The sequence below is a fragment of the Ornithodoros turicata genome, chromosome 1 (genome assembly GCF_037126465.1).
Source record: "Ornithodoros turicata isolate Travis chromosome 1, ASM3712646v1, whole genome shotgun sequence".
NCBI lineage: Eukaryota > Metazoa > Arthropoda > Arachnida > Ixodida > Argasidae > Ornithodoros > Ornithodoros turicata.
The window spans coordinates 129,541,857-129,566,612 of record NC_088201.1 but is presented as its reverse complement, the minus strand read 5'-3'; the positions used below and the strand labels follow the sequence as shown (position 1 = coordinate 129,566,612).

General features: G+C 43.6%; 1 protein-coding gene across 1 annotated transcript in view; it reads right to left on the bottom strand.

Annotated features, from left to right (window-relative positions):
* Window positions 1-768: 768 nt before the first annotated feature.
* LOC135368933 (uncharacterized) overlaps window positions 769-24,756 on the bottom strand; it is a 122,347-nt gene continuing 98,359 nt past the window's right edge. The window contains exons 5-7 of the mRNA XM_064602503.1: window positions 11,116-11,289; window positions 888-1,080; window positions 769-812 (exon numbers count right to left, since the gene is read on the bottom strand). Coding sequence (XP_064458573.1) covers window positions 803-812; window positions 888-1,080; window positions 11,116-11,289 — 377 coding nt within the window. The 3' untranslated portion in view covers window positions 769-802. The remainder of the gene's footprint in view (window positions 813-887; window positions 1,081-11,115; window positions 11,290-24,756) is intronic.

Below are 24,756 nucleotides of genomic sequence, written 5' to 3'. Positions count from 1 at the left end.
ACAAATACATACAAAACCTCAATTTGCCTAAGAAATTACCGATCAGTTCTTTCATGAAAAAATGGCTAGCTTCATGTTCAACAGTTGCCGCCTCCGTCGATCCCGTCGTATGAATGTGTGTATGAGTGAGCAAAAATGTAAGAGTCACAGGAGGATGAGTGAGAGAAAGTGGCTGGTTTGTCCCTTCAGATGACGCACCCTGGAAGTCGCTGAGAAGGCGTGTTAGCTTAGCTCAATTGGTAGAGCCGTGGACCGGTAATCCAGAAGATGTGGGTTCGAGTCCTACAGCTGGCTGACCTTTTCAGTGACTTTCATCTTTCATAGTTAATTAATGTTAGCTAATTAGTCGTCTTTTAGTTACAAACTATCCTTGAAAGGATGTCCACCTGGCAGTATATCGCTGCGATAACGACATCAATGATGCTCTCATAGCTTTTTATAAAAACCTTGTAAATGACAGAACAAAAGAGACATAAAACACCCTATATGGTAACTATATGAAGTTCAGTGTAATCTAACGATGTTGTTATCTAGCGTGTATGACGTGCAGTAAAGTGTTACGTATCATTGGGTTATTCGTACTATAGTGGTTTTCGTGCCTGATGACACGTGAGAGGCAAATGGACAAACTAAATTTTATTGCAGCAACAGTATGTGCTGTCAAACCGAACCACATGATTCCTCGTGTCACAGGTACGTCGCTTTCTTTAGCAGTGTGAAAAAAAAAGAAAGAAGAAATTCAAGCCAGCATTTCAGCTAATGAAAACCATTGACTCTCTTACACTGAGCTGTACTGTTGTAATTACAATCCCCTGGAAAGAAACAATTGTTGAAGGTGTTATCACATGTACCTCTAAGTTTTTCTGTGCGATGATAAAGGTACATACAGACATTGCACTTCGCAGCGACTCTTGCGACGAAATATGTCGAAGGAGCTGCTAGGGCAAGCATATCGGTGCTCGCATTTCTGTTCCACGTAATTAAAGGACCACCAGTGCATCCTTCGTTGTCCTTTTTCGCAGCGCCATGGCGCCGGTGATGAATTACAGTGGATGTCGTAATATGACCGGTACCGGATCTCTGCAAAAAGTCACACGTTGAATAAAGTTGAACTGGGTTCCATTGATATTACAGCTAACCACGTTAACTCCACTTCACTAGAACACGCATCGCATAAATCAGGGGACTAAATTGGCGAGTGATGGACCATTTCCATGTGCGCGTTGTTCCTATTGGCGGAATATCGTATCGTGCTTTCCCCCCAGTAATCACGACGACGCTGGCACGCCGCGTGCGAAAGTACCGAAAGACGATTGCAAGAAGAATGCGGAACGAGTTAAAGCGAATTTTAGTAAATACGAGTACAACGTGTTGTCAAGTGTTGTCGAAACCTTGAAGCCGAATGTCTCCCCTCAACTAACATGATGGCGGCTTGGAGGCAGCTGCGCGTCCGCATGGGTTTACTCGGAAAGCGTCCATTAATCAGGTTTCCAAGGTTTCAAGATAGCGTTGTTGTTAGCCAATGGTTCTTTCTTATACTTATACTCTATCATATGTAAACCGGAATATTTTATAATTCGTCATGTCCATTCAATATCCGAGTATCTTCATCCATGTGATGTCCTTCCCCTGAACTTCCCAAAGCGGTTCAACAACGGCCTTGGGAGGCGGGATGCCGTCAGGATCATGGAGGCAGATAATGTGTGTGGAATGTAGAGATGTGTGGAGAATGTGGAGATGGGGAGTAGTACATTACAAAGTAATGCATTGCCGGTAATGCATTAATTTTGAGTAATGAGTAACGATAATGAATTACATTTTGCCAGCAAGTAATGAGTAATGGTAATGAATTACATTTTACCAGCAAGTAATGAGTAATGGTGATGAATTACATTTTGACTGAGTAATACATGGTGGCATTACTCATTACTTGTGTCGAATGTTGATTGCGCCACATGAAGGTTGGGAACGTGCAGGTTTTTCCAACCGGTCTTTAACAATGATCTCAGGGCAACAAAGACGGGGAAGGGGCCTGGGAATTCTTCAAGAGATCAATAGTTGGCGGTTTGTGTCATCAGTGCTCACATGGTGAGATCACCTTCTTTCTCCTGTACGCATTTGGGGATACGGGTAATACGTGACCAGTCCACTAGTGATTGGCTGTTGTGGTCATGTACCGTGTTAGCCTTTCTTTTGTGTGTGTGTGTGTGTGTGCTGCCACAGGTCCCTTTCCTGTCACGACAGAATTGTAAAGCTGGGCATAGAACCAACTGCAGGCATGATGGAACATGCGGGTGGGGACTTGTCCTTTCCGTGCACCCATTTATTGCGTATTTCGAGACAGTCATTTGCGATGGGAGAAATTTTATGGTTAGCCGCAAATTATGTGCCCCGTCAAAGAAGACGTACTCGACTCGCGTCACGAATCTTTTAGGCGTGTTCAATGTGGCAAAAAATGTCCGGTCGCCGAAGCGGGTAAGGCAAGCGCTAGCTAACTTTCAGCATCAACTGCTACTACGCCTCAATCAATCTCTAGTTTTGCCTATCAGTATCGTTTCTGCAGGTATTTAGGGGCACCGATTTGGGGGAATATTCGGGAGGCTATTGCCTGTAGAAAGGGGGCCAGCAAGAAACTCGTGCGTGGCAAGTTTGAGGCCTATGCCATAAGCACGTAAATGTAATGTCAGAGTAAATTCATTACTTGATGGGAGTAATGAGATTGCTAATGCATTACTAAATTCGGAAAACAATGAGTGATGGTAATGAATTACAAAACGAAAGTAATTTCCCCACCTCTGGCAGGAAGCAGGGACGCTGGGTTAGAGAGGGACACTGGTACTGAGACAGGGCGACTGAGACTATGCGGACGTATTCTGAAGTGGCTTCTTTGTGCTGGGAATTACAAGAAATGCAAGTCTCGCTTTGTTATGTGTTGAAGCAATTCTTGCTTGGATACAAGGAACAGCTTGGGCTGTTCCTTGAATCCAAATCCACGCATCCATTGCATCCATTAGAGCTTCCATGGTGCAGCAAAAGCCGATTAATCCACACCATGCACATGAGACTGTGAAGACAAAGCGTGAGACGCAGACCACACACTGAAGCATACATTTAATCCCACGCATATAGGCCTGGTGGGTTTTGGTGAACGTGGAAGTGCGTCTAGTCCTTCAAGTGACTTAATAACTCCTCCCCGAAATGGAACGGATCTGTTGCCATGGTGGACGTATTTTACTGGTATAGAAATATTGCCTACTTACACCATTTCTCTTTCTTTCGTGTTTTTAATTTTCTCTCTTTGTTTTTCGGGGGAGGGAGGTAGAGATGGCGTACGGGACACTACGTGTCCTAAACATACATTTTCCGGCTGTCCAAACTTTGCGTGGCTCAGTTCATGGGGTTGCAACACTTCATCTCAAGTTATCGATGTGAACGTTCTCCACTCCAAGTTTTACAGCAATGGTGGTGCAGGTGTCGCCAGACTTAACTGTGGCTCGGGAGTGCGTGGGCTGCAGGTATGCCTGCGCCGCCACGCAGCGACGAAGAGGCAGGCTGGGTTGTAGAATCTGAGGTCATGGTACACGAGTGCCTCGTCTAGACGAGGGAAGGAAAGCACACATAGATCAACTACTCATGGCGAATCCGCCTGGTCATTTCCTGGCAGATTTTGTTTGCCACATTCCGAGCAACTGTGTTCCCTTAGTCAAAACGTAACAATCTCGTGTGTTCGCGTGGCGTTTCCCGAGTGCGAGCTATTTGCCAGCTAGCATTTTTTCCGCCCGGCCGCGATGCAACCATGCAGCGGATTACCTAACTATATCCGGTGTCACATCTTCACCGCGATTGTGGCCACTGTTGCATGCCTGTTGTGCCAGAGCGTTAGGGGACAGTGCCCAGCAGGTGATCATCCGAGTACGCCGATTCCCCCGAGTTGGTCCCGTCGAGAGAAGGCGCTCGTATACCATGGCCCTAGAGTCTCCACCGCAGCATTGGCGCAAGGCGGCGTTGGCATTCAAGCAGGCCACGCGCTTCAGCGCTACGTCTAAAGTAACTGTAAAGTGAATTATAACCACAATATTTCAATGTGCCATCGTGAGCTTGGCCGTGTGATCACACAGACAGGTTGTCACTTCAGGGTTCTTCATACTTATTGCACTAATTATTTTGAACACTTCTAGAAACTGAAAGGTGGCGGCCCTCAAGGTTCGCAAAGAGAAAAGTTGGTGTCGGCAGCGGACTGGCGGACAGACATCAGGTGATATTGAAGTACACCGTACGAAGTACAAGTAGTAAGTACGTTGTACGAAGTACAACGTATTGAAGTACAACGTAACGCATTTGAGACTGATTACCAATTACAATTAGACATTCTTCGAAGAACAACAACAACAGCAGTTCTTGAGAAGATCGGTTTAAATTCGTAACGGTTGTAACGTCCGAGTTCCGTGCCTGCAAGGTGGTCTGCGTCACCTGTTCTTCCTCTCTTCGCATTTCCGTGTCGTCCGCTACGTGTACCGCTGCTGTTTGCAAAACTATTCAAGTGATTTAAACGAATGCTTAAAAGTACCGCTTGGCCAAGAGGTATTTTTTTTAAATATACCTCTTAAATTTAAGAGGTACACGCGCCCTCACATGCGGTACATGCAACGCATATTTAGGCCTACCCGTCGGGGTAGTTCCCCTCCTCTAAGATATATTAACAGCCCCCAAAACTACGCTGTACGATAAATACCACAAACAAATACATTTATTCGAAAGTTACATCCCTTTCAGGGGTGATGCTCGTCCATCGCGAGCCTGCATTGTCATGGCGCACAAACGCCGAACACACGGGGCACAACGTATATGGATGAACGCTGACCCCTGCATCTCTCCTTCACCATTGCGCCTGCTCTGTGGTCACGCTTCTTTATCTTTTCACGCCTTTGAATTCCTCTTCTTCCCCGACTTCTGTTTCTTCCGCAGAACGTAACACCAACCACAGAAGACGATTGACTCTCCCATATACGACATCGCCTGGACGTAACCTAGGAGAAAATACAATGTAAAGGAATCCAACAACCCAGAGTTTGCCAGAGAATCATTCCTGTGTAGTTTGCATGAGAATCACGGAATACTTGCTTGTGTAATCCAGGTATAAAGTGCAATCTAGGCTTCTCTAATTCATGCATCAATGTTCGTCCATGAAGCGCAAAGTTCGTTGTCTCCATTCCTCAGTCGCTGCGTCCAGCCTGCCGATGATCAGGACCACTGGGAATCAGAGCGAAGATGAACGAAAATGCGTCGTGCGGACTAATAATTACTTCATAGATATAACACGCACCTTAAATGACTCCAACCTTGAAAGCGTCGAATGAGTTTCTTCAAAGACCGAGCAGACTCGTCCTCACTCCCCGACGTTTCAAATCAAACTGATTTGCCAGCGGTTGCAAGAAACGCGTTATTCCGAAACGTGCGATCTCTCACGGTCACGGGTTATAGTAATTGCACCACGCATGCACCCTCAGCTGCATTAGGTGGTGCTCCTGAAATTTCTACTTGGCGACACATCCTGGGAAGAAGTACACAAGACTCTACTCCCTCACGCATGTACAACCACCTGTAAAGATCACTTGTAAGTTGTGACTACTTCATGAGTAAGGATGGGTTGCTCGATAAATGCAACGTCTGCAATACACTGAACTATACTTCAGTTATTATACGGCGATTTCACGCCGGATCAGGCACGGTGGTGAATTTTTTTCTTTCAAACATATATTAAAACCTCGTCCTTAGGAGGCATATTGGCGCTGAAAGTAGTTGAAAATTATCGGTGGTTCAATTTTAATGAATTATCATTCTGATGGGACATTTCGACCATTGCGCTTCCTACGCAGTTTGACGCCACGTATGTATTTAACATTAACACACTTTGTTTACATATTGTCTGGGGTGGGTAGCATATTGCATCGTAAGTTGTGAAGATCCTAGAGGTTTGCCTTTGAGGAGATAAAAAATCGCAAAATTGCCTCATTTGTAAAATATGGTACGCTTTGGGAACATCACAACTCGGCTCCCAGTTGTGATGCCCTGATCTGATACACGATATCTAAGTGACATAATTAACATGGATGTCAATTATGAATTTATTTTGTATGCGGACGATACAAGCGTGTTTTCCAGTGGCTCTGATATTGATGTAATAGCCACTACTGCTAGCGAGATGCTTTGCAACTTGGAAAAATGGGTTAATTTAAACTCTTCACGCATTAATACTAGTAAAACTGAAGCTATCATATTTCGACCAAAAACAGGAGTGTTAGTCTAAATAAAGCGATAGTATATCTTAATTGTCCTGTTGATATTGTAAAATGCATCAAATGTTTGAGTGTCATCTTTAACGAACAGTTGCTGAACAGTTGGGATGAACACATTGAATACGTTCGTTACTAGATGGGCAGGTTGATACATGATCCTTCGATGCATCGAGTCATAGTAAAAGGCCCTGCTGCCGCCTTTTCCAAATTTTGCGGTAGCCTCCGATACAATGCAATGACAGGAGAGGGGCATAACACAAGCCGTCACATCTTTGTATGTATGTAATATGTCTTTGCCACCATACTTAAAGGGCTTTTTGTCTGTTTTAAAGGGCTCTGCTGCAGCCTTTTATGGAGTTTGCGGTCGCGTCCGTTATAATTCCAGTAGAAGTTCAATGGCATAAGCCGTTGCGAATACGTATATGACTTTGGAACTATGATACAAGGGGTATCGACCGTTTTAAAAGGCTCTGCTACCGCATTTTCCGTATTTTGCAGTAGCCCCTGTTACAACCCCCTTGGAAGGGCATAGCACAGGCTATTGATGACATATCTTTGGCAGCATGATACAAGGGGTCTCGCCTGTTTTCAAGGGCTATGCTGCATCCTTTTCTGATATTTGCGGTCGCCTGTGTTAGGATATCGGTACAATGGCATAGTATAGGTTGTTGATAATATGTCTTTGGCAGCATGACACAAGGGGTTTTGCTCGTTTAAGAGGGCTCTGCTGCCACGTTTGCCGAATTTGGCGATCGCCTGTGTTATAACCCTAGCAGAATAGCATTGCACAAGCCACTGATGACTTTTCTTTGTTTCGCTTCATGATACAGGGAGTGTCGCCCGTTTTGAAAGGCCTTGCTGCCGCCGTATCCGAATTTTGCGGCCCTCTTTTGCGCAATCCCAGTAGAAAGGCATAGCATAAGCCGTCATGAATATGCCTTTCGTACCATGATACAAGGGATTTCGTACGCTTCAAATGACTCTGCTGCTGCCTTTTCAAAATTTTGTGGTCGCTTCTGTTGCAATCTCAGTAGAAAAGCATCATAAGCCGTTGATAACATCTGTTTGGAACCATGATTAAAGATGTTTCGCCCGTTCTAAAGGACTCTGCTTCAGTCTTTTACGGATTTTGCGGGTGCCTCCGTTACAATCCCAGTGGGAAGGGCAATAGCATATGCCGTCAAGAATATGCCTTTGGCATCATGATACAAAGGGTTTCACCCGTTTTAAAGGGCTCTGCTGGCGCCTTTTCCAAATTTTGCAGTCACCACGGTTAAAATCGCAGTACAAGGGCCTATAGTGTAAGTCGTTGATAATAGCTTCGCAGAATACATCAGTGACTTTTTGTGGTGTATTCCTTGGATGCCCCTGCCGTCATCAGGGTTGCAAAAGGTTGTTTTTTTTCCTTTACTTTTCGCAAAAAAGTTGGCAAGTGATACAATGTGTCAGAAGAAGGCTGTGGGTCATTTCTTGCAGGTAGACATGTAAGCGAAGCATGGAGTTCTCTATGCGTGCTACACTTCGAGAAAAATTTGTTGATTACCATTAACAGTCAAATTCAAAAGGCTCTGTAAAGGATATGTGTTTTCACCTATGATGTCTTTTCTTCAGACTTTAGCACCAGTGCTCGTTAGTGTGAGCTGCTGTGCAAGTGTTCGGACTGCCGGCCATTTGCCGTGCAAGTTCACTTTTGTGCCTCGTATCTTGGCAAGGTATTCCCTTGCCATATCGTCGCGGCTCTCTCATGCTGAATTCAAGCGGCACGTATCAGCTTTTAGTCCGTTGCGCAGCTCGTACCAGCAGAGAAGAGCAACGACAATTCCTTCTTTGTCATTGCCCAAGCAGCACAATGTACTGAAAGTCGATTGCGATAGGGGTGGACGGTGTGTGTCTTATCAATGTTCCTTAGTTTCAAGAGTCTATTCAAGTTCTTCCACCTACCCGTCCACCCCTATTGCACTCGACTTGCAGTACACTGTGCTGCTTGGGTGGTGTTGCGGTTGGCACTATCATCAATGCTCATAGAAGCCAAGATGCGGGACCCACCCGACATGATAAGATGTCTACGTGATTTCGAGTTGGCCCAAGCAGCACAATGTACTGAAAGCCGTGTGGAATAGGGCACACGGTATGTGTCTGATCAATGTTCCTTAGTATTCAAGAGTATGTTCAAGGTCTTCCACGTACCCGTCCACCCTTATAGTGCACTCGACTTTCAGTACATTGTGCTGCTTGGGGAGCGAACCATGGGGGGTACAGGTTTGTGGATACATATATTCGGGTATATGCATTGGTGGTCAAACTGTATTAGGCAATCTCAGGAATTTCGGGATTTTGTGACGGCAATCACCAGTGTCACTGTCTTTCCTCGTACCCTGCGAGAACCAGCGATACTTGGCTGATTGCGTACAGTATCGCACCGGCGCTGCAAACAGTTTTCCTGTGAGTACGAGATCACGGACGCCATAGCAGCCACCGCTGATTACGCTTGCGACTGAAATGGGCGCACACTATATCAGATGATTGTAATCGTGAGTTATCGTGAGTCAAAATGCCGAGCTCTGCGTGTCTGTTCTTTGGTCGCTTATGGATTTACACTAACCAGCCCAATCTATATACTTCAGACATTTTGTTCAAATCGTCGCCCAAGTGGAACTCACTGGCGCCAAATTGTCAATTTCCTCTATTTTACCTCGTTATAACTCCCGATACCAACTTGATATGGACGGTATCATCATGTAATTACGTAGTATGTATATCGTCTGCCGACCGTAGCTGTTGTCCTTGTTGCACCCTAAGAACTCGCATTGAGTCAGTTTGTCGTTCAGAGGGCTATCAGGGGCGCCACTCTGCCAATTTCATGCGGCAGTCTCCCGATATCTAGAAAGTTTCATGCTCGTTCTCATAGTTATACATCATGTCCTATTCTTTATCTTACGCGAAAGTTTCCGGGCGTGTTATCGGTTTTGTTATCCTGTCGGAGCGCGAGAATTGTTCACCTCAGATATGTCCTCCTCTCCCTTCCGAAATCTGTTCCTCCTCACGTACTCACGCACCACCCTGTAAACTTAACTTCCTTGCGTAGTCCTCTGCTATCAGGTCAAGCCGGGTTTCAGAGGGGGTGTCCCGGAATTCCGCACCTGGAACTGCATCTAGCAGAATGCCACAACCCATTTAATGATTGTGTTGTGTCTCAAACAGTATTACTGAAGAGCGAGCTGCTTTTACTTTCATTGAACCCCACGTTACTTTACGGGTTAGCGGCATAATGGGAGAATTCGAAAGACTGCATGAAAAACACCTCGTGCCTTCACAGGTCCCGCCATGAAGGCAGACGACATCGCGATACGTTGTAATGGCACTGCCTGCTGGGAGTGGCTGTCAACGGAACAGTTTTTTGGAACGCAGACTGAGTAAATTTGATAAGTAGTGCACATTCCCAAGCAGCACAATGTACTGAAAGTCGAGTGCAATAGGGGTGGACGGTATGTGTCTTATCAATGTTCTTTAGCTTCACGAGTCTGTTCAAGGCCTTCCACCTACCCGGACACCCCTAATGCACTCGCCTTTCAGTACATTGTGTTGCTTGGGTTGGCTGTCTTACACACCCACACACATTTTTTACACCTATGTTAGCGTCAGAGTGGTGTAGTTTATAGACACTCATATTGCACCCCTTCGATGTTGATCCTCTGACAGATGGATGTAAAATGGGTACCTATCCACACTAGGGTTAAGGGTGTAGGGTTTTAAGGGTGTTTTGCCTTATTGTAAAATGTAAAACATTGTCGTGGAATGTGAATGGCGTGTACACTTACTATTATTTCCCCCTCATACCAAACCAGCAAGAAACACTGACGTTATCTTGATGGTGAGTTGATATACCAAGCAACACCTCGCTTCAGTGTTTTGTTTTCGTGTGTGTGTGTATATATAATCAAACTAAACTTAAACACCTCACCCTTGATTTTGATTGGAGTGCGAGCAGGGCTATGGAATTGGCACACGCTCGAAAGACATTGCGATGTATACAGCATCTGTTTTCTCTTAGCAAGGAAATGCCTTTATAAGTGAGCTTTTGGATCGTCATGTGACGTTTTAAATTTATCTCTAAATTTAAGCGCCTTATATCCTTTCCGTATATCAGACCGTATATTGGTCCAATATGGCACCAGTTCAGTATTCCTGTGTTGGGAGAACACGATGGATACCTTTGGATGTTATGCATATACTTTGGCTGACATGCATGCACTCGTTACGCCTTTGTTTACGGGTGTTGATTTATACCAAAAATTGAATGAATTTGGGTATCCTCCAATTACCAGTGAAGTTCCCACGCAGTGTAGATCAACAAGCCGCACACCCGCTAAGTAGGTGTTGCATCCCTTCATATGATATGTCGGTGTTGTACCATAACTCACACCCTTCTAAGAGTAAAAGTTTAAAGGTGTTGTGAAATACAACCTGAGCTTTAGGTTACACCTACAAACTTTTACACTCAAAGGGGTGTGAGTTATGGTACACCAACCTTACACTCAAAAGGGTGTAAAAAGTTTGGTATGCACTTTCTCGGAGAACACTTCACGAGTTCCAACGTGTTGTAAACAAGAACAATCAGATGCATAATTGTAGCTGTGAACAGGATCCCCGTTGTGCCCACTCGGTATTCCAGCCACTTTGTAGAGGAAGCTATTGCTCTCTGTCATAGAAATGACGTTCCTATCTTCTATCCGAGTATCGCTACCGAGAAGGCGACGTGCGTTTGTATATACGTTCATGTTGCCCGTTCCAACCTGTGTTCATTATGAGATATCCTTACCTGCACCGCAGACGTCTGCGCATTGCCTGAGTGTATCAAAGGTCTGGCCGGCCCTCGTACACACAAGGGCAGGTTGACACATTCCTGTTGTGGCGTTGAAGATGGCGCGGTAGGTTCTTCTCTTGCAGGTGATATTAAGCTCGGGTTGGCGGCATTTAGGTGTCATTGGAGGCTCTGGATAACATATAAACCATGTTAATACGAATCCTAGAAGAGCTCCCAAACTGTCAAAAAAAAAAAAAAAAAAAAACGCCTCTTTTTTGAAACATCGTGAGCATGACGGGAAATAAGCGTACGTAAATCGGCTAAATCATATGCTGCGAAGGTGCATTTGTACAGTTGTGACGAGGTAATATGTATGCAGGGTGTCCCAAAAAATATATATTGAGTTATAATAAAAAAGAAACTACGCCATCTAGAACCACGCGGTCAACTGCATTTGTTCTTACTAGGGTTTTTGCCACCTCCTGATGAGAATGTAATCTAACATAAGTTTTATTATGTATTTTTTTTTGGACCGGAAGTTGGAAGTTTGCAGGCAAAGCTCACTTTTTACCCCACCAATGTGAAGAGCGTGCCGAACTTACTCAACTTCGTGACAATTGACAAGGATATTCGGGGGCTATCTTATCGGAAAAAAATAGCCGAACAGCATGATTTCGGGGCACCAAGGGCAGAGCGCTCGACGAATATTTTGAGCGAAATGGTTATCAGTCCGACGGATGGAGGTCGCAAACCCAGCCAACAAAGTGACTGTAAAAAAGTGACAGTTCCTGAAATTGGGAAGGTATGAACCCAGCGGAAGTCGGATGCGATAAGCCTTGCCTGTGTTATCTCTGCCTACGATCGCTCTGTGGGCTGAGTTTGTAACCTCATTTCGTCGGAATGACAATGATTTCGCCCAAAATGTCGTCGAGCGCTATGCTCTTGGCGCCCCGACAAGCCATGATGTCCGGCTACTTTTTCCGTTGGGATTGCTCCTCAATATTATTGTCAATTATAATGAATTTGAGTAAATTCGACACGGTCATCACATTGGTGGTGTAAAAAAGTGACCTTTACCTAGTAAATTTCTGAGTTGAGTTCGCGAAAATTTATATAACACACCCTACGTTACATGCCATTCACACTAGAAGATGTCGAAAACCTAGTAAGAACAAATGCCGTTGAACGCATGATTCTAGGTGGCATATGATAATTCAATGACACGTTTTCTGTACCCTGTACATACAACTTTTATTGATGACCAGCCTTGATATCAAATATGTAAATATGTATGTAAACAGGATATTAGCCTGTCTTATTCTGGTTTGACAGTGATGCACAATGTGTTTTGTAACTCAATGGCGGAGTTTACCAAAGGTTCATGACAAATCCGACTGAGGCATAGTTAGTAGAGTGTTAAGCATCACGTACGGAGAGCGGATCACTTTGGTGAAAAATTGTTTCAATGCGGTGAGCGCGACTTGAAGGATAACGCTTTCGTTTTCAAGCTGTAATGCTTCGCCACAAGGGACCAGCTGTTGCGGGCATGGTTTCTGCACCTCTGCAGTAGAACCTATACACATAAAGGCTCATAAACAAGACTGCGAAGTAAGCAATTACAAGTTACAACTTAGCCTTAGAGTGGTTAATACACTTCCGCATCAAACCTCGAATCAGGTATCAATCAGGTGCAGTTCAATATATTCTCAGCAAGAAAGCGGTCCTTCACAGGAAATATATCGTTGACTTCCCATTTGAAAGTGGCCAGCTGAACAGAGCATGTGATGTGCATAGGACACTTGTGAGGAAAGCGAGCATACATAGAAGCAGGGACTCTCGTCTTGTCCACCGCAAGGCTGGTTATGTGACAAGGAAGTGCATTAGAAACACTGATTGCAAAAGATGAAGCAGCCCCTGGTAATGTCACGATCGGAATCGGATGAGCAGATTGCGAGTTAAGGTTCACCAGAAGCAAACACCAACGCAGCATTTTGATCTTCTTTTATGTGCGCGTTCCCGACTTCTGTCATTTGTTCGATGTGAGGAACACAATGCCCGTATTCACCAGTCCCACTTAGCCACTGGTTTAGTGACATCTGGTTTAAGTTGATCACGTGAGTACTTCGTCCGTCAATCACGAATAACCACCCCGCTGGTCTAACCGGGCTACCGTGAGGCCCATGGTGGCCTCCAAGGAGCTTGTGTGCACAACGCATGGGCCTAATCTACGCTTCGCCGTAAATTTTTCGGCGAAATACAGGTAAGTTTTGACTTGTAAAGCTCCTAGAAGCGTTCGTAAGGCGAATGTTGTTGCACTCCAATCAATATTTGCCCTCAACGTCTCACTTCGTTCGCCGTTCACACGACGTAAACCCGGCGGCCTAGCGATGGTCTAACTCCCATGTATTTGCACAGGACTGATTTAAACTAGGGGTGGGGGTAGTTTAAAGCCGGTCTACCGAGGAGCAGCTGTGAATAAGCCTTTCGAAAAACAACCCAAAAATAGTTTTTGCTGGACGCTGTTTTCAAGTTTTCAATAGTTCCCAAGTCGAAATTGCGCAAATTAAGCAAAAAGAACGTTGTGAGGAACAGGTGAGCGAAGTCAGCGAAATAATAAACCCGCCGCTGAGTTAAAAGTTAACGATCAGTATGAAGTGGAATTTTGAAATCCACTCTCCTAATTTAGGACCAACATCGTCAAAGTTAGTGATGTCAACATCGGCAGCTAGACGCAAGTCACTTTCCGATCGAAAGCTGACTGGAGGTCGTGCACAAACAGCTGTTACCTCCAGCAACAAAAACGACGCTGATTGTTCGTGGTACTTATAATACAGCCCCTAGTGCCTCTGCTCCTATATATCACTAACAATAGTTCGTGCTGTGCTGCCGTTACTGGTTCTGATTGATACATTTAACGCCTTGCTGCACACTACAGTGACCGCCGGTACTTCTGAACGAGCTTTGTGTTCCTAGATTACTGTTAAGTCTTTCCTGTTAAAAATGCATCCATCATGTTTGTCTTCTAAACTAAACGGAGGTCACAAAAGGGAGGGGAGGTTCCATGGACCAGTTATACCTCCATGTGCCTTACAGCTATACAGCTGAGTATGCTACATGTTACCCAGCATATAAAGGCACAAATATCAAGCACGTAGCTCGCCTTTGAAATGCCATGCGTGACATTCTAAAATAGTAGCATTGAGAGGGTACCTGGAGTTACATGTTGGATGCCCCAGTGCATTAACAAGGTACAATATTTCAGATCTCACTCTGGAAAGGGCACCATATGGAGGAAGCTCTAGATCCCCTTGGAAGCTTGATTTGCTTGCCCAGAAAGATGCAAGCCCCATAGGAAAACACTATTGTGTTCTGTCATTATGAAAGCACAAATGTTTTTTTTTTTTTTTTGAAATCGCTATGAGCATGTTTCTTGGCACAATATTGTGTATATGTTTTGTGTATGTAATGTGTTGTGTTTTGTATATGTCGACTGGGAGAAATTTTGAGTAAAAAAGCGTGTGTTTAGGATATGAGACTTGGTTATTCGATAAAAGTACAGGTAGAAATATGCCGCAGAGGCACACAAGGAAATATTGCGAGCAGTGTTTTGTGTCACCGAATTCGTATGGACAAATCAGAGCCTTCGCGGGGGCATATAAACACAACCCTAGAGTGTCAACCAGCCCATGTAGTCATGATGTCGATACCATTGTCAGGAGTGTGCAGATGCTGCATGCAATATTGTGAGCAGGTTTCACCTTGCCGGTTCTGGAGAAAATTCACAGAGAAGTGAAGGTCTCAAAATTTTATAAGGACGCACATGTAAGTACATGTATAGCTAAAATGTGTGCTCTACCGCTTCCAGCACACCACACCAGAAGGGTAGGGCAAATATGCCAACAACCAAGGTTTCTGCAATGATGATGTGCCGTAATACTAGAAAATATTCAAGGTGACAGCTACTTGCTTTTATGCTCACATTTATCATCTGCGAACAGTAGATGTGGTTTTGTTGACTTTATCAGACTTTATCCAAGCAACATTATTCTGGAATGCGATTGCTGTCAATACAAGCCCATGACTATGATTCACACAGTGTTCCCCTATATTGTGTGAGCAGCACTGTGTATGCCCAACAGTTTGTCTCTCTTCTTCCAAATTATCTGTTATGGGCACATCAGTGCCTGTACCTCATGCTGTTGAGTTGTTTATTTGCATTAAATTAATAAAACTTGTCACACATTTCCACAAGGATTATTATTATTAAGGATATCAACTATTAGTTGTGAAGTACAGATGTTTGTCCCATGCCACATGCTATGGAAAAAAGAAATATTTACTACATTGTGCATGGAGAAACAACTCCAATGCATTGATAGTGCAACAGAGCGGAATGCTATTGGGCATTTTAGCATGAAAAGCAGAACCACTAGCTGACACTCTTACTGCACAGGAAGTACCAACACTGAACAGTTGAAATTACTGCTGTACATTGGACATGAAGAGTGATCGAATACCGGAAATGCTATCTGTTACAAATAACGAACAAATAGAGATCATGAAAAAGGGAACTGTAATGGAACTTGGAAGGACATGTAGGGTGTGTCTGAGCCAGTGCAAAGGGAATCAGTAACACAATTACCTGTACCGTGAAATATATGTAGATCACAGAGACATGTTGTTATTAGTAATGCTGTTTTTCCACCTTGTACTGCGGCGCACAAGTACATCGACCTGTGTGAAACGCAGCTATGCTGAGTACAGTCACCACGTGGCAGATTGACATTTGTGTCGTCTATGCTAAATCATGGGTATCATTATGATGTGACTGCGGATGTATGACAGATCACGTGATCTGAGAACACAGGCATGCTCATTTTTTGCAAGATTTCCTGGCAAATCTCACATGCTATGCATTGTTGACAGCTGTCATGACACTGATGTCATGACATGGTGGCGACACGGATGTCAACAACACTCCAGCTTTACACTGGTATTATTTGTGCACTTGTTGTGTAGTCTCATATGCTCTAAGGAAAATCTTAAAAATAGAAAAATACGCCCCTGTGTAATCAGTTCACAAGATTTATTCTATACATCTGCATTCACATCCACATTGCAACCATGCCTGTATTGATCATGAATGCCCATATGCCTGTAATTTCGTTCTGTTGTGTCTGTCTTCAATGTGTTTTGAATAGCTGAGTTCGCAATAAGTATAGAATAGTAGAAATTGTAGTAACACTGCATGAACCACACCAATGGCCACTTCTAATATACACTTCACTTCACTGTACTTTCAATTATGTTGCAACTTCGTTCTCCTTACACCAGTACAGGTACGTGCTAAGTGCCCACGGTTCTTCCTTTTTGACATGTCATGTATATTACCTGATAGGAACATGTACTCACATTTCGTACCAGCTCGCCTCTGCCTTGACTCACACTCCACCCCTAAATGCACAGCAGTGAATGAAGGATGAACGCAATATGGCCATGCTACCGTCACAAAATGCTGATGTAATTAAGAGTGGTGTTATCAGCATCATTACAAATTATTCTAATATGTATGAATCTGTCACTCGAAAGCCCACAGGAAGGAGTGCCTAGATCCTGTTACAATGCAAAACATCACGGCACTCATTTACATTTCGAAAGATTGAAGCTTCCTTCCTTCACATCATCACCAGGAGAATATGTGGCACATCAAGCGCACTAGTTTTACTGCATAACCGCCACAAAATGCCAGTGACATATGTTACACCTTCTTATTTAAGAAAGCAGTTCCTCAATGCAATACGTGAAGAAAACTAATTGTCATACAAATATGTGGCTGGAACGTGACTAACCCTGCTTAAATGCATGAAAAACATGTCATTGTAAGAGTAGAAACCATTGCTTCAGGAATATTGTGGTTGTGTGAGCGGAATTTTTCCTTTCTTCTAAAGAGGAGTTTCGCACTACCTCTACCTCTGTTTCTTTTTGTAACCCTGGCCCCTCCCACCTTTTTTTTTTTTTTTTGTAATGCACCCTTATGGGTACATAAAGTCCAATAAGGTGTAATGAAATAACTATATGCCCTTCATGTGTGCCAACATAGATGTGTTTGCCCAAAATCTGTGACACTGTTGTTGCTGTTGGGTGCTGTTAACTTGCAAACCATCCCCCCATCCCCATACGTCACCTATTAATTTCCAGGATACACCAGATGAAGACATCGCATGTTCATCACTGGCTATTGAAGTTAGGTGGTCAGCCATGCAAAAACATAGTATGTTATTTTTCTGGATATTAAGCAATGTCCACATTTCTGCTCCCAGACTTTGTCTTTGATGATGCAGTACACCGCGTTCACTACCCTAATATACTGTCTGGTTGTGTAGCTTTGTGCTGACACAGCTGAATGAATATGTCGGCTTTTGCAAAGTTACAACTGCGAAAGTGTCTCAAAAGATAAGAGAAAATGTGGAAGAAAAATATACAATCTTGTATTTCCTAAAAAATAATAGCAGCACATTGTAGATAAGATGCATCTGATTTCAAGTTTCATTATTTTCTTTATATGTGCTTTTTGTATTGCATTCATTTGTCCATTGTAGACTTCCACTTACTGTTCATTAGATATCAATATAGAAAGCTAGCATACAATGATCAGTGCCGCTGTTTGCCTTGATATTCCACGGTGTTGTTTCTCAAGAAATAGCACAATCTCTCAGCACACAGCTATGCAGTTTATAACTGCGTAACTACGCAATGCACTAATGCATGGGGCACATGCACAAACTTTTCAGAGCTTTACCATCTGTGTTTCAGGTTGTCTGCAGTACAGGACAGTGTAGAAAACTGGGAACAGTCAGAGAACTGTAGCATGACTTAAAAGCTAAAACACCAAATTATCAAGAACTCTGTATAGAGCTGCTGATGTAATCGTGCAATACCTTAATTTGCACAATTGGACAGTGGCAGTTCTCAGAACAGCCTTGCCAAAGGATACGCAGATGTCACACGGGCCTCTCATGTGATTTTACTGTCAAAGTTGAGCTATCTGTGTCAGATTGAAGTGGTAACTGCAACTGCATCACGCAGAAATTCTTTCTGAACAAAAAGCCTAAATTAAACGCCTCAGCTGGCATATTATAGCATGGCATCAGCTGGGGAGTTTTTAGGCATTGGTGGTGGTGATTGTTTGGCATGTAATGGTGCAATGATAATGAAAGTGAGATTGTTTACAATGCCAGTATGAAGTCAAGAGAGGAGCTTATAAAGAATGAGCACAGAAAAAGTCCCTGACCAGGTATGTAAGTGTTTCCTCAATAATATATTACTCTAACAAGCAAGCACAATGCAAATAGCAGCACGGATTTGCTTGTAGCTGAAGCTGCAGCTGTTGTTGTATGTGTTTGCCCCTGTCCATTGTATGTTTGTTCCGCCCTTGAAACACTATTATTGAGACAAATAAGACCTTCTGTACGAGATATTTGATCCATTTTAACAGCAAAGAGAAGATTGTTTGCATTTTGTGTATGTGGTCTCAATAAACAACAAACTCTGAATTTCATCGGATCTATCGCAACAACACTAAAGTGCGCCCTTTTATTTTTGCAGATATGGCGTCTGTGATGTTAAGTGCGCTCAATATATGACTATAGGACAAGTGTGTACATTCCCATTATATTAAGTTCCAGCAAGTGACAGTCACAGCACAGCCAGTCTTTGTTAGCTGAAGAGAATAAATCAATTCAGTGCTTGATGCTTTGTACAAGAATGTTATATTCAGAGATACGCAGATGAAGGAGGTCACAATTAACCATAGCACCGCACTTATAGAACGACAGGAGGTCACGACATTGGCAACTTCCACACAACTCACACGCAGGGGCGGCACCCTGGGTAACATAACGAAAACAGCGCTAACACACACACACACACACAGGACGCGGATGTAAACAGGACTGCACAATTCGTTTTCTGTCGTGCGCCCGAACAAACGCAGCCAGCAAAGCGATGCTTTAAAGGGTCTCTGACCAGAAGCTGGAGAGCCTTTTCCGCAGTGGCTACCGATAGAATACACAAAAGCAACTTCACATACGAAAATGCATGCCTCAACACCTCGTAGTTTTCGTAAACTCGAATTTTGAACATCGCGGTTCACGCCGACGCTGGCACACCTAGCGTTAAACCAAGAAAGCGTACGCATATATAGAAAACTCATCTGGTCATCCCACTGGGATGACGTCAATCGCCTATGCAATCAGCGCGCAGAATGCCGTCACGTGATCGAGCACTACAAGAACAACTTTCAGTAAGAACCAACATTTTTACGTCGATATACTGTTGTCACAATGTCTGGAAATAAAAAGTATGTATATACTTCGAAATCTACGACCTGTTTTATAACTGCGATAATCCAATTAGCGACTTCCGTGGAAAGAGGAGCTACGAGGCTACGAGCTACGACGACTTTCGGTATCCAGCGCGCTATTTCACTGCGTTTGCGTAGTGTGTGTATTTCCAAGTTTTCTTTATTTATATCTTTTGGAACAACGACCAATTTATCGAGGTACAGCCCTTACTTCATTTGACGTGCCTCGGTTGTGTCGTCAAAGCGAGATTTCTCGGCGGGCATTCAGTTCCATACGATACTGCGCGTTCAACCGCAGCGGCAGGATAATACCGCGGCGGATTTTGCCAATCATATTTGAAGAATGCAGACTATGAGACGGACCCCTCAGTTTGAGTACAAAGAACCTCCGCCTACAGCAGTCCGCAGTGCTTTCCTTGAATCAATCTTCCAAGACTGTTGGATCTGGACGTGACGAGGTTAGTGTCTTCTGTATAATTTATACAGTGATTATACTCTCCTTGTGAGAATTACGTTGTGGCATGCAGATGTTAGGAGACCATTTACGCAACAAAGAAAAATACGGATTAAAGAAAATTGAAGTTTACGCACTAAATCAAAAGATTACTGTACAATTCCGAGTGTTGTTGAATGCAGCCACGCCAATGCAGTAAGCAACGTTCACAGTACGTAAAATGAAGCTGTGTATTCCGCATCTAGATGGAACATTATAATTGTCACAGCAGTGTGCACCAATGTAGTTCATGACTTCCTTGGACAAGATGTGGAACCAAAAGTTGGAAATACAAGGCAGGGATCAGGTACAAGTTTTCTTCTATTTGTTTTCCTTATAATATGCAGCATACTGCACATAGTAAAGAAGGGTTCTGGATTCTAAACCAACGCAGTTGAAATCCTTAGTTTACCCCAAGCTGTACTATTGTTGTCTAATCTGGGGAAACACTACAGAGGGCAACTACGATAAAATTGCAGTGCACAAAAAAAGAAAGAATGCCTGGTATACGACAACCATGTCTACAGGTTGTCTACAGGTGCAATGTGCTGGACCCTCGTTGCAAAGAGGCCCAGCAGGGGTGCCACTACAACCCATCCATCCAGCCCCTCAGTTCCTTCAAGACATGCACAATACAGTTGACAAAGCGTTCACTTGGAAATCAGACATTTACACAAAATCGCCTTGCAAATTCAGGATCTTTTAGCGCCATCCCAAACACTTGCCATTACGGTATGAAATCTATCACTGTACCACCTTACAAGGTTCCACTGCTACGGACCAACTACCAGAAATCAGCAGAAACTGTTCCTCTTCCGAACAATTTTTTTTCAGCTGATTGGAAATGGCCTTCCTGTGTCCAGTTTCAAATGAGAGTTACACAAACTTGTTGAAGTGTTATTAGAGACAGTCCACTGTGTTATGTATTTGTGTGTGTGTGTGTGTGTGTGTGAAAATGTGAACAGCTCGGTGCAATTGTGTATTTTATTTATGTGGTTGTGATTTGATGTATGCGCGTAGTGGTAATATCTCAGTTATCGCATTTATATGGCTTTTTTTAACAATGTTAGGTTGATGACTTCATGGAAGTGGAAGGAACAGGAGAGGAAGACATCTCCCCATTAGAAAAATCCATAACTTTCTATACAGAATATGTATGGATTGGTATGGATTCTTACGACTTTGAACGGAAAGGATATGGAAAGCTACAGAATGGTATGACTTTGTATGGAATTGGTATGGAGCGCGCACAGACTTCAAACACGGGACCTACGGACCTCTATGGTGTGCTTACCGAATCCATGCATCTTGTAGGGAGTTCTATGGTGGGCGTACGGAAGCCATACAGCGTGTTAACCTCCATAGCGGTCCGTGCAGCAAGTGTACAGACTTCTGTGGTAGGCGTACGGATTCCATACATCGATATGCGGACCTACGATCCTTGCAGTCACAGGAAAAAAAGAGCCCGATTTAAGTTAACTGTATATATATAACTGTAACTGTATATATATATATATATATATATATATATATATATATATATATACAGATATAAAAATGAGCAAATGCTCCATGGCTGCACGTGAGGCATATGTTCACTGATCGAGCGTGCTACAATCCCAGCTGTGGACGGCCGTTTCGAGCTTCTTGGCTCTCATCGGCACAGCTTTGTATCTGTACTTACTGGCTTTGCACAGCGGCCTCCAGAGGTGTTGCTAACACCCTGGAACATTGATGTCTTGCAGAGACACAGTGTTTGTGCCGACCCAAGAGCGTGTCACATCCCTACGCTGTGCCGATGAGAGCCGAGAAGCTCGAAATGGCCGTCCACAGCTGGGATTGTGGCACGCTCGATCAGTAAACATATATATATATGTAGTTATGTAAAACAAACACAGTTATAAAAAAGCAAAGGGAAATTACCATGCCGGGGTCGACATATGGGAAGTGTCGACGTTTCAGAGCTTCCCTCCGAAATGTCGACACTTCCCCATTTTCCTAAATAATGTTTTAATTATGTAAAATAAACCTTTGTTTTTATTCTATTAACACCTCAAATCCGTCGCTGTGTCCCCTTTCCTTTCGCTCATATTCCACGTCGCGGCTGTTTGATGTTTCATCTTCTGCAGTTTATATATATATATATATATATAATATAATATAAACGTCGCCCACCTACGCATTGCTGATGAAGGCCCAATAAGCCCGAAACAGCTGTCCAATGCTGGTGTGGCGACGTTTGGGACTTATAAACATATATCTGCCGATATGTAGTTATGTAAAACAAACACAGTTCTAAAAAAAAAAAACTGCGTAACTGCATGGACAGGCGATTTCAGACAACCGTCTCGCAAGCAGTACGTGATGCACACACTAGCTGTGCGAAATTGCTGCGTGGCTAGCATGACACAGGTAGACTAAGATTTTTTATTTGAATTGTTCAAACAAGCATGTGATGCACACACAGGTCAAAAGTTATGAGATACAGGTTCAATACCACAAGCAATAGTCGGGAACCTGCAACATAGAACTCATCTAATAAGATAACAATGAACAACAACAGAACCAAATAAATATACAGATACGATCAATTCATATGTACACATGTGCTCTACTATATAGGCAACAAAACAAGTAATCAATCCTGTACCATACACATTGTTTGGTCAATACAAAATATAGTAGTGAAATGTAGCATCATTGTTTAATCTGTTGCACCACTGAAATATTGGATTCTTAAATGATAAATTAGTAACAACCGTTGAGCTGATCACTAGGAAAGGACGTTCACGAACAAGACCAGGAAACGGCGGAATATCCAGTCGATGGAAAAATGCGCTCAATTGCCAGATTCGCACACACCTTTTCTGTAATTTGAAGAAGCATTCAAGGTACGAGGCTCAGGTATTACCGTATTACCTAGGCAATAGCACAGTAAATTATGTGTGATTGAACCCGCAAAATAAACAATATGAAAATCAGAAAAACCACAACATATATAAAGGAAACTATTGTCGTGCAACAGTATGGCATGAGCATGACTGCACCACCTTCTTTCCACTATATCTATCTGTGGCTTCCATGCTTGGCTTCCATGTTAGACAGTCAATATAGCTTTCGGTGTACACTCAGGCTGAAAGCAATACTGATGCAAAAGCAGTAACTTATTGGACTAGTCACGTTCAATGGTGTTGGGTAGCAGACACAAGTATGAGAGATCCTCGGTTGCAAAATCCATCTATGTATGTTCCAGGGACGTAGCACCACGTGCACGGAAAGTACCCGTTGAATGAAACATGATTTTGCACCATGGCGCGGGCTGGAGTATCCACACAACAGCACAGTGGAAGCACTTTCGATGTGATTATTTCAGAATTATGTTTCCATACGACTGTCTTTTTTTGGTTCAGTTCTTGTACAAACTTGTCATGGAACATGGTCATGTCAGGATGCTTTTTTCCAAAAAAAAGGCCGATCAGCATGCAGTTTTTAAAACGCACTTCTGGAGGTAGTTCATTTAATATGTACTGTATCGGCCAGACAGATGTCTTTGATGACGACCACACAGGAGCTCCATCAGTATTAAATGTGATGGTCAGATCCATGGAAGACAGGGTCCCGTTGGCCTGTAATCTTTTACGAAGGGCCGCGTCAGTGATATCAGTCACAGCATCTGTATGTGTGGAAGAGTTCATCTCTATTAGGTTGTCATAGAGCATCACAATTTTTTCTTGATCACGTGCTGCATTTGTTCAGAAAAGTTGAGTATGCTGAAGAAGCTGCCAGAACTTTTGAGATTGTCCTGCTCATACCTTTTCTGGCAAATTGTGCATGTTAGCGTTGCACCTCCATTTCCTTCAAAGGCATGCTACAGTCTTCGCAGTAGTAGTGGTGAGTTACGCATGTTCCTGCCTTCGGTTTCCAAAGTTTTCTTAACATGTATGTGCTGCGGGGTAGTACTTCACTCCCAAACAACGTGTTTATAAGTCTAAGCAAGTCGTTGAGGGCAGTCCACGTCAGAGAATGTCCAGTCGCAAAAGATGTAACTAGAGCAATGGCTTCAACTTTTTTTATGTTTGAGTTTGGAATTGTCACGTCGCCAAACTCATTGATGCAGTTCGCCACAAGTTCCGCATGCTCCAACAATGGCACGTCGTCTTCGTCGCTCTCTTGGTGTTCATCGCTTTCATGTTCTTCCTCCATCCTGTTGTGTTGGTATCCACCACTTTCATGTTCTCCCTCCATGCTGTTCTGTTGGTATCCACCACTTTCATGTTCTTCCTCCATGCCGTTCTCTTGATATCCACCGCTTTGATGTTCTCCCTCCATGCTGTTCTCTTGCTGTGAGACTGAACCAGGAATGGTGTTATCAAAATGTGCGTCAGTTCCCGACGCACTCGTTTCGTCAACGGAGACACTGTTGCCCAGCTGTACGGCATGGTGCTGTGCTTGCTTCCTTCTGTAGTATAGAGTTGAGCGCGGAACCTGGAACGGCTCCCCTTTGTTTAAGTATTGCTTTCTGCGTTTTACAACTCGTGAAGGCCCGCCGGGGCTACAGTTGTTCACCACTTCTCTTCCGTCTGCTACATTCTCAGCAGATTCCGGTGAAGAATTCATCATAACTCAGAACACGTGATGCATCTACATGTAGTCGCGTATTGATTGCCACCTGCTCTGCTGGTCTTGATATTTTCGTGTCCCCAGTGAGATTCGAACGAGTGAGATTTCGAACCAGTGACGCAAGCAAAGTAGCTGACAGGTTACACTACCATTACTTCTTCGTAGTTGAGGTACTTGCTCC